At 32.4% G+C, this 9,830-nt stretch overlaps 2 protein-coding genes across 3 annotated transcripts; one reads left to right on the forward strand and one right to left on the reverse strand.

Moving 5' to 3' along the window:
• The first annotated feature begins 4,168 nt into the window (after nt 1–4,168).
• Nucleotides 4,169–5,662, forward strand: LOC123677865 (WD repeat domain-containing protein 83). Its single transcript, XM_045614599.1, has 4 exons — nt 4,169–4,414; nt 4,470–4,940; nt 5,059–5,167; nt 5,226–5,662. The coding sequence occupies exons 1-4, from the start codon at nt 4,339–4,341 to the stop codon at nt 5,503–5,505; spliced, it is 936 nt and encodes a 311-aa protein (XP_045470555.1). The 5' UTR covers nt 4,169–4,338; the 3' UTR covers nt 5,506–5,662.
• Nucleotides 5,663–6,247: 585 nt separating this feature from the next.
• On the reverse strand, nt 6,248–9,060 carry LOC123677704 (homeobox protein Mohawk). 2 transcript variants are annotated; one of them, XM_045614386.1, is made up of 4 exons: nt 8,909–9,060; nt 8,469–8,547; nt 7,464–7,623; nt 6,248–6,853 (listed from the first exon to the last, which is right to left on the reverse strand). In XM_045614386.1, exons 2-4 carry the CDS (start codon nt 8,540–8,542, stop codon nt 6,251–6,253), a joined length of 837 nt encoding a protein of 278 aa, XP_045470342.1. In that variant the 5' UTR covers nt 8,543–8,547; nt 8,909–9,060; the 3' UTR covers nt 6,248–6,250. The 2 variants fall into 2 exon arrangements, with proteins under 2 accessions (XP_045470342.1, XP_045470343.1); XM_045614387.1 differs by lacking the exons at nt 8,469–8,547; nt 8,909–9,060 and adding an exon at nt 8,263–8,387.
• Between the last annotated feature and the right edge of the window lie 770 nt (nt 9,061–9,830).

A 9,830-nucleotide genomic window follows, 5' to 3' on the forward strand; every position in this document is an offset into this window, starting at 1 on the left:
ATCCTATTATATCGAATACATCTATTCAGGTCACTTTTCAATAAGGCTGCATGGTAGGTTATTACCATACAAGATGATGCTGTATCTAAATTTGGATTTTAACACAGCTTGATATCTTGTTCTGAGGTGAGTCCAGATTTTTATTGGGGACCACCATGTTATTACAAATGGAGCTCATTTGACTGCAAAGGTTTGAAATTTAAGGGTATTACACCTGAATACTATGTTAAATTGAATAACAAAAATAACAATAAATTTATTGATCCAGTTCGACATGAAAATGTATTAGATAGGTCAGTTTTACATCAAGTGTGAAGTATAATCATATCAGTTCTCATTAATGCTGTAATAGGCCTTACTTACTTACTGAAACCTTGTCCATCCATTACCTGCACCTTTGAGAGCAAATGATATTATGAATGTATAGTTTTGTTCCACTATATAAGATAGATGATTGGAATTTTGTGAGTTTTGCAATGGAATGGACGGAGAATCAGTATTTATAGTGGAATAGCAATTGAAACTTGAAAGCCTGCATAATCAGGATTGATTATCAAGCAAGGATGTATTAATAACTTCCATAAAAAATAACATGTAACATAAAATAAATGATTTTTACAATAATGATTTGAAGAAATACGATAGGTAACTAAAATATACTGATAATCGATTCTTCAGAAATGTTTATAATAAAATAACTAAGAATCCATATCTACTACTGCTATAGTCCTTGGTAATTGAATCCAAACAGGATCGAAAAGTACACAATCAAAAAAGAGTGTTTTATACACCCTGATCACCCTAAAACTTAAAACTAACAATTGTAAAGATAAAAAAAAAACTTATTGATTCTGATACAAAATCAGATGTGTGAGCATGCTTCTTACTCGATTCACCACTTGATCGCTCATTTTTCTTGTCTCGTGGTGAATTCTTATAGTGAAATATCTTTTCAATATCAGTTTTATCAAAGGCAATTCATGACTTTCTAGAAACCCTTCATCAAATACATGATTGCCAAATGCATTCAAAACATCATCTGGTAAACAGACAATACAATTATGAATCAACTTATTGATTAAATTTTCAGACTTTGTACTCAAAATATTAGGGTTGTTAGAAATCATATATCTTATTGTTTTTTCTGCTTGTGTGCATATCTTAATGACAAATTTGGATGCCTTGAATAAATTGCCATACGTTTTTCTTTTCTGTAGAAATGAATATGTTTCACAAGTCTCCAACATATCAAGACATTTTGAGCAAGTGATACATTTTTTCAATGACTTGACAACGAATCCTGCTATATAAATTAAAACATCCTGTATATATGAAGATAATTGCCATCCTGAAGAACCAAAGTAATCATGATCATTTAACGCTGCACACAAATTTTTATACTCTTCAGTCTCCTCCAAGTCCTCCTTATGATCATTTATTGTTATTTTTTTATATGACGAAACATGAAGAATTGATGTATTGTCCAAATTAACAACATTTCCAGAATCAGCACCTCTCACTTCCCTTGCTATCAACAACTTTTTATATGCTGACTGAAATTGTCTGGCTGTGGGATTGTTGTTGTATCCATTCAGACTCCTGATAGCACCAAAAAATACCTCCAGATGGTCTTGAGAGAACTTATAGGTCAATAAAAAGTCTAATTTTTTTGACACCACATACATTCTAAATATTTCCTCAAGACTCTCCATACATATTAAAAACCCTAGAAACCCTGTTTTCCTTCTTGAAGATAATACTGGTGTTCCATTCAAAGTCAGTTCCATGAAGTATTCTTTTGCTTCAGAAAACCTTTCCACGTATAAATCAATGTTTTCAAAAGATAATGCCCTCTTATATGTATATGGAGAGAATTTATTTCTTGAGTTCAAGATGTCAAATAAATCATTAACTAAGAGACAGAAATTTGCAGTCTCTTCAGCACCTTTAAAATTTGTCAATTTCAAATCAAACTCAAGGAATTTAAGAGCATCCGACACACTCCTGCTGAATGTCTGCGCAGCAATCTTCACTCTCATTTTTTCTTTCACAAAATGTAAATGACGTTTTCTTATCTTCGTTGCTGCATTCAATCCTTCTGTGTCTTGGAGATTCACAAGTTCTTCAAGATAGGTCCATTTGATTAATTTATCATTTTTTGTTTTCAAAATCTTACTGTCTCCTAAACAATTCCTCAAGAGTTTGAGCATGTGACAAGGGTCAAGAAAAATTAATACCTTCTCTTTGGTGACTGGATGTTCAAAGTGAGTCTTCAATGATTGAGGATTCGAAAAATCAGCACCCAAATGACTCGCCATATTCAAATTCGAAGCTGCTCCATCAAAAGTAACAGAAGTTATTCTCAAATTTACTTCATTCAAAAACTCCAGACAGTTAATTACCAAATTGGCTCTTTCTCTGCTTGATAATCCATCTATCAAAAAATAGCCTACTGGAATTTTCCAGTGACCATTGATGCAGGTAACTAAAAACACAAGTGCTTCCTTAGCTTCTGGTAAAGTATCCACTTCAGGTTTTTCTCCAAAACTTATTGATCCATAAAATTTACCAGCAATAAATTCGATTTTTTTTCTAATGGCCATCTCGTCAATCACCAGATTGCAATAAATTTGTTCTCCCGCAGACTGCTGCACTTTGTTCTTCAATGCACTGAGGGCTTCAGTTGTGAAGCCAGGAGTTCCATCGATGGTCTGATACCACTTAGAAATAGTCTTTGGGTGTGGAAGTGAATTATTGAATTTTTCCCTAACATAATTATAGGCCCTAGGCGAGTAAAAATGTAATGATAGGGCAAATGCTCGTAGAGAAGGTGTAAATTTCTGATTTTTTGATCCCCTTATGAGTCTATTTACCATATCTCTACTAGGACCTGGTAACGATGCCTGAAATATTGAAAATAATTACATTCCACAAATATATGCAAAGCTGAATCTTACTTACCTCTATATAATCTTGAGCATTATCGGATATAAGGTTCATTTCCCTCAAATTATTCAGTAGTCCTGAAATATCTGAAATTTTCTGTTGCAGTCTTCTGTTCTTCATCCTCAATGCTTTCAGTTTCTTTTTCTGTTCTGCAATTTTTCGTTTAGCAAGGGAGAAGGCAAATTTTCCTTGTTTTGGTGTCCTGAAATCTTCATCCCTTACATCACCAACAAAACATTTTCTTTTTCTTGGTCTTGGTACAGAACTTTTAGCTTCAGAACTGAAATAAGAAGGTTTTATATAATGAACCAGAATATATTTTGCAATATTATAAATATAAAATTAAGTAAAACTTACGTAGTTGGATGTGCTACTGTTAATACTTCCGAGGATACCAAGTTGCTTGACGATTCTGAAGCTGTCATAGTACCGGACAATTCTGAAACTGTCAAAGCACCAGAGGATTCTGTATCGGTCAAAAAAGCAGATAAATCTGAAGCGGTTAATGTATCAGATAAATCTGAAGCAGTCAATGTAGCAGATAAATCTGAAGTAGTCAGTGTAGCAGACAAATCACTAGCTGTTAAAGTTCTGGATAGTTCAGAATTACTCAGTTTTGAGGATTCCCTGACACTACCTAGCTTATTAGTATCTAATGGTTCTGGAGTCACAGGCCTTTCATCTGGAGATGTGCTACTGGAACTGAAATTAGAAATATTATATTTAGATGTTCATATTATCCAAATCAAATTTTAAAATAAGTTTACAATATGCTTATATTGAGAGCTAGGTATTCCTAGCTACGCCTATGGTAAATTATTATTTGTTGTGTTTACTTACCGATGTATGGATCGCCCGCAGTCTTTACTGGTGCTTTTTTTACATATCACACAGGAATTAACCATTTTTCAGCTTAATACAGCAAATAATTATTGTCCAACCTCGTTTTCACTACAAAAATCACTTGGTTAACTCAAAACGATGAGTTTGAACTTGTTGCACCTAAGCATCAGCTGTCAAAGAAGGCGGCCATAATGAAATTCATTCGCACGTCCAGGTCACGTGGTAGAAAGCCACCAATAGGGAGCTGCGGGAATGTGTTTTGATTTTGACGAAAATAATAAACATATTGCTATCTTATTTCGGCCACGTTTTCTCTCTCACTATGCTCTATCTTGTTGTAAATAATCTAAGGGTCTATGGAACTGACATGAAACATTAACCTTACTTTAAAATTTTAAATCTGAAATATTTGTTTACATTGTTTCCTGTATTTGGGACTTCAAAATAATTGATAGTCTACAGAAACAATTATACCAATGTGTTTGGATTGTAATTTTTACACATACAACACATGTTCTAGCCATAAATTGCTAAAAAAAAGGCAGCAAAATGTCAGAACTTGATTTGGAATGCCTAGTAACTCTAGACTGCAAACAAGGGGCAGTAAGGGCTGTAAGATTCAATGGTTCGTGGTAAATATTGATCTTTAAACAAAATTAATCCTTAGCAATGAATTTCAGTTGATGGCTCATATTGTTTAACCTGTGGTTCAGATAGAAAGCTGAAATTGTGGAATCCTTATCGCAGCCTCCTTTTAAAAACCTATGGTGGCCATGGAAATGAAGTACTGGATGCTTGTGGTTCAAACGATAGTAGCCAAATTGTATCTTGTTCCTCAGATAAATCAGTTATTATTTGGGATGTCCCTACTGGACAACCCAAAAGAAGATTTAGAGGTCATGCCTCTTCGGTTACTTGTGTAAAATATAATGAGGAATCAACTGTAGCAGTATCAGGTAGTCTAGATAATAGCATCATGTGTTGGGATGCTCGATATAACCAGAATAAACCAATACAAACAATGAAAGATGCAAAGGATTGTATCTCTTGTATTCGTGTTAGCGATTTTGAAATTCTGGCTGGCTCTGTAGATTGCACGATAAGAAGATATGATTTGAGGAATGGTAGTTGCCATATGGATTATATTGGAGGTGAGTGCAATACATGACTGTATTGGCTATAAAACATATGGGTTTATTGAATTGATTAGAACATTTTCCTTGAGTTAGATTTTTTCAGTCAGTTGCTTATATATTTTTATTCTTTCAGCTCCAATTATTTCAGTTGACTTTTCCCATGATGGTCAATGTGTTTTAGTAGGTTCTGCAGATAATGCAATGAGACTCATGGATAAGAACACCGGTGAAATGCTAGCCGAGTATGTTATTGTATTATATCAAAATCTTGAAATATTTTATTCATTTTGTAATTTCCAGATATACAGGTCACAAAACAGATGATATAACAATTGAAAGTGGCATCATAACCACTGATGATCATGTAATTTCTGGTTCAGTTTCTGGTCAATTGTTTATTTGGGATCTAATAAATGCCAAAGTTGTAAAAAAATTAACCCATACTACAGGAAAAGTTCTGCATTCTATATCAATTCATCCTAAGAAAAATGTCATTTTAACATCATCAGCAAACACAATCAAAGTTTGGGGACCTGGAGATTTAACAATAGAAGATCCAATTCAGCCTGAAGAAACTTGAAAGGAAATATAATTCCCAAATTGGGAATGAATTTTTCATTGATCGAAGAAAACTGAGAGAATCATTATGAAATGTTTCAATTGAATATGTACAGAGACAAATATGATACCAAGAGTGTATGATATATATTTAAAAAAAATAAAGAAGTTTATGTATATTTTAGGTTTCATTTCATATGTCCTCAAAATTAAATGCATTTTTTGTACTTCACATTTCCACATACTAAGTTTAGACCACAACAAAAATGTTGAATAGTTTTGGTTTTTTCACATATAAAGGAGAATGAAAATGGTAAAATAACGACGCTGGTATAAAGTGATCCACAACCAATTGAAGCAAGTAATTAGCATTTTTGTTTTCAAGCTGGAATGTTGTATAGTTGAAAAACTCAATGATACAGAAGAAACTCCAATACAAACAATAATACCACTATATGTACTCTTATAACAAGGTTTCTTGATTACCTTATATTTATAAATAGTGTTACTTATCTCACGAAATATCTCAACTTATATGAAAAAAACCTATCAATAAATTTCACGTTAGTTATCCAATTTTATGGTTGAATTTTTACCCTCATGTTCTATAACCTATTCTTTGGTAAATGTTTACTATATAGAATTAATTTTAATAATGATTCATAAGTGATGCAATTTAGCACTATACTATAATGCTTTTAAAGAAAATTATATCAAAACATAACTAGGATGGGATGTTGCAGTAGGTAAATAAAATAAAAAACTTACTACTGAGTTTTATTTCTACTAGAATTTGCTAAAGTCGTTAGTGCTTCAGCTGCATCCAATTCTTCCTTTCCATGTATTTTTAACCTTTCCATATCTTCTCTCAAGCTTGGTTTAGAAACTTTTTTCCTCTGCGTTTGAAACAATTTCACGTCAAGGTAACTGTTCTCATTAGGTTTAAAATTGGCGGCACTTTCTAGCCATTTTGATATCACAGAAGGTGAAGAGTTATCATTTTCCGATTCTTCTTCTTTAACGGTTTGCTGGCAGTCCCTAAGATACTTTTCCATTATATGACTCTTGTATTTGTTAGTAGGTTGTACAAAAGGGCCGAAATCCAATGTGGTTCCCGTGGTTGAGCTGACAAGGAAGCATTGGTCATTGTTGTTGTTGTAACTGCTTTGTTCAACGTTGGGTTTTTGCTCGGAATAATCTTCTGAATCTGTTTCGTACCAAATACTGTCGTCTGAGCCAATACTGAAATGTTCTATGTTGCCATGGACTTGGTTATTGTAGGTTTTGATGAGATCTCCCCACGTTTTGCATTGGGGTTCTTTTCCAGAATTTTTGAGTTTTCTTCTCCAATTTGCGAACCAGTTGCAAACCTAAAATAGTTGGAAATCTCAGTAATTATTTCAAATGATGAGAGGAATGTATTAATTTTATTCTATGCATCTTCCACAGAACAAATTATACTCATTACTACTGAGGAGAGATAAAGTTTTTGAATTGAAAAAAAGGTTTTGATCACCGATTTCAAGAATTCTGATCGCAAAATGCATTTTAGACCATTTGGAACAACTTTGGATTCAGATCGGTATGTCAGTATGCCGTTTGCATAAATGAAAATATTTGTACACTAGTATGTTAGTGTTCTGTGCTTGTACATATCCTACAATTCTTATTCATTTTTTTATTTGATTGATTCAGTCCTTACTTGGTGGAAAATCATATTGATTTGGTAAAAAATAATTGTAAACACTTACTAATTTCCACAGTGGAAAGTAGTATGTGTTTACAATTTTTTTTATCAAATTATTCATTTTTGATAAAATTTGGCATGAGGATTCTGTTCGGGTCATAGATGATCGTATGTAAATCTAAACTTTCCAAATATAAGATATTGAGGTTACCCCTGGGCGAAAAATCTGTATGTATTTAAGGTTTAGGTTTGAATGTGTTTGTAAATTAGGAGAAAATTAATATCTAATGTACCTGAATATAGGTTAAGCCTGTTTGTACAGCCAATGTCTTCTTCTCTTCTCTGTTAGGGTAGGGGTTATCTCTTCTTCTTACTAGCCAGTCTTTCAAGTACCTCTTGATTTCGGGTGTGAATAATCTCTTCGGAGGTCTCTTTTCTTCTCCAAAAACCTTCCTATGGAGCAAATTCAACTTTATTACATACAAAAATGATCCAGGTGACCAAATACTAACTAAAACACCTTTTTTCGTCAAAAATATAGAGTGAGAAATTTTTATTTGAAGCTTATAAATTAGATTTACTTATATTTTTATTATCATATTTTCAATAATAAAAGAATGATAAAATTTTAACGTGAATTTTATTGAGCGAAAAATTAATATATATCACTCGCTATTGAAAAATAATGTCTTTCTGCAAATTTTTATTATACATAAGTATACATTCATATTTTTCGAAAGAATACAGGACTGGTGTATTTTCAGGCGTAAGAACTTAAGTTGTAGACATCAAATATTCAGTAGGTACTTAATATTATATTTTAACAAATTCCTTGAAGGATTTGAAAAAGTAGAAGTAAAACATTTTGTTGGTTCAATGTAGAAACATGGGAAAAACTACATTTGACTCATGATGTTTTGCTGATTATTTGTTTTAGGGTTTGAAATTTTACTCTTTATCGTGATATCAAAAATAATGAAAAAACAAATTTGATTGTCTGAGATGTTGCAGATATTACAATGAGATTTTTCGTCAACATTGTTGTTTCGTATTCTATTGCACTAAATCCGGAGAAAATGTAATCTAAATTACCTCAACATTTTTCACTAGATTACATAAAATAATGCATTGAGAAGTTAAGTTATGTCACTCTTAGCACTACGAAATTCTTTTCATTCCAGAAGAAGGACATTTCGATGAGTTTAAAAATAGTTTAGGTTATTTTTTTCAACACAAAACATGAAAACAAGCATGTAAGGGGACACTCTCCACTCCAAAGCAAAAATTCAAAAACCTGCCTGTTGAAACGCTTATTTCTAACGGGTCTTCTGGTTCTCTCCTTGGTGAAACCTTCTTCCATTCTTGTATCCATTATTTCTGATCAAAAATAAATGTCACTTAACACCAATTGAAAAAGTTGTACGAAAATAGAACTTTATATTGGATAACTTTCAAAAACAAGATGGTTGCTCCCATGTTTTCTGTTCGTGTATTTCGATGTTTGAGAGAATAAAAGCGCTATTGTTAAAGGAAATTCTAGCAAGGGAGAATTACTATCTACGAAATACAGGGTGTAGAGAAAATTTCGAGTTTTTCGCAAGTTTTTGAGAGCAGTTGGAGAAAACAAATTTTTTGTTTGAATACGAAAACATGGAAATTCGTAAAACTACCTTAAAAACTTGATTGGATCCGTTATTTTAGGGGAGGATGAAGGCTTTTGAGCAAATTTCGAACTCACCTGTGTTCTCTAAGAAATGCGAAACAGCTCTGTCCTTATACAAAAGCAAACATAATGAACTTCACAGTGTAACTGATGTGAATGCGATGTCGCTCTTTCAGAGTTATCTATGTACTGAGGTGTTTTATTTTCAGTAACTCTCCCGCTGTGCAATCTTCAATATAATTATCGTTAAATTAATTCAAAGTTCATTATTTTTAATTGATAAGAATTTTTATACCTACTGTTAAAATTTCGATTTTGAGGAAACGTTTTTCTATCTGTAATCTGCCGTTTTTCTATCTGTAATCTGCTCTTGTAAATTGAATGAAATATTGAAAAGGAATGAAAATAAGAGCCAGGTGTGACTGTGTAATGTAGGAAATAATTTTTTGGCTGTCGTAAAATTTAGGTCAACTAATGGAGAACTCTTGCATTGTTCCGGAAAAAATGTTCCTTAAATTATAAGTGGTCCACTCTGAAAATCGTTTATGAATAGATGGAAGTTCGAAACTGATTCTATTCCGACTAGGAGAAATACATATTTTTTTGCGATCTATTCGTAAATGGTGGATGCGCTTTCAATACCTCCTGCAAAGTTTAAATGTTCAAATGAATTCCCTAATCTAAATGATATGATTGAGTGAGATGCCGGGTTTTATTTAATAGTAGTTACTACAATTAGTTTTGCATAATATTTCCGATTGGTAATAGCAAAACATTGTAAATTTTACAGTGTTTGCGTTTTTTGTTGATTCTTCGATCTTCCAGGAGCTCGAAGCTTTATTTTCTTGTATGAAAAAATACGAAATTCTTATTGAATTCTTAACACCGAAGCTGTTTTTTCAGGTGATTCAAATAATTTATTCTATAACTATAATTGTAGCAATAAATATTTCAGTTTACATGGTTTCATGTTTCATCCCGTTAATTTATAATGAAA

The sequence above is a fragment of the Harmonia axyridis genome, chromosome 4 (assembly GCF_914767665.1).
Source record: "Harmonia axyridis chromosome 4, icHarAxyr1.1, whole genome shotgun sequence".
Lineage (NCBI taxonomy): Eukaryota > Metazoa > Arthropoda > Insecta > Coleoptera > Coccinellidae > Harmonia > Harmonia axyridis.

Coding starts and splice junctions, on each gene's coding strand:
- LOC123677865 (XM_045614599.1), top strand. CDS start 4,339: ATGTCAGAACTTGATTTGGAATGCCTAGTAACTCTAGACTGCAAACAA. Junction 4,415..4,469: donor AAGGGCTGTAAGATTCAATG/GTTCGTGGTAAA, acceptor AATGAATTTCAG/TTGATGGCTCATATTGTTTA. Junction 5,168..5,225: donor ACCGGTGAAATGCTAGCCGA/GTATGTTATTGT, acceptor TGTAATTTCCAG/ATATACAGGTCACAAAACAG.
- LOC123677704 (XM_045614386.1), bottom strand. CDS start 8,542: ATGGATACAAGAATGGAAGAAGGTTTCACCAAGGAGAGAACCAGAAGA. Junction 7,624..8,468: donor AGAAATAAGCGTTTCAACAG/GCAGGTTTTTGA, acceptor TTTGCTCCATAG/GAAGGTTTTTGGAGAAGAAA. Junction 6,854..7,463: donor CAGGCTTAACCTATATTCAG/GTACATTAGATA, acceptor CAACTATTTTAG/GTTTGCAACTGGTTCGCAAA.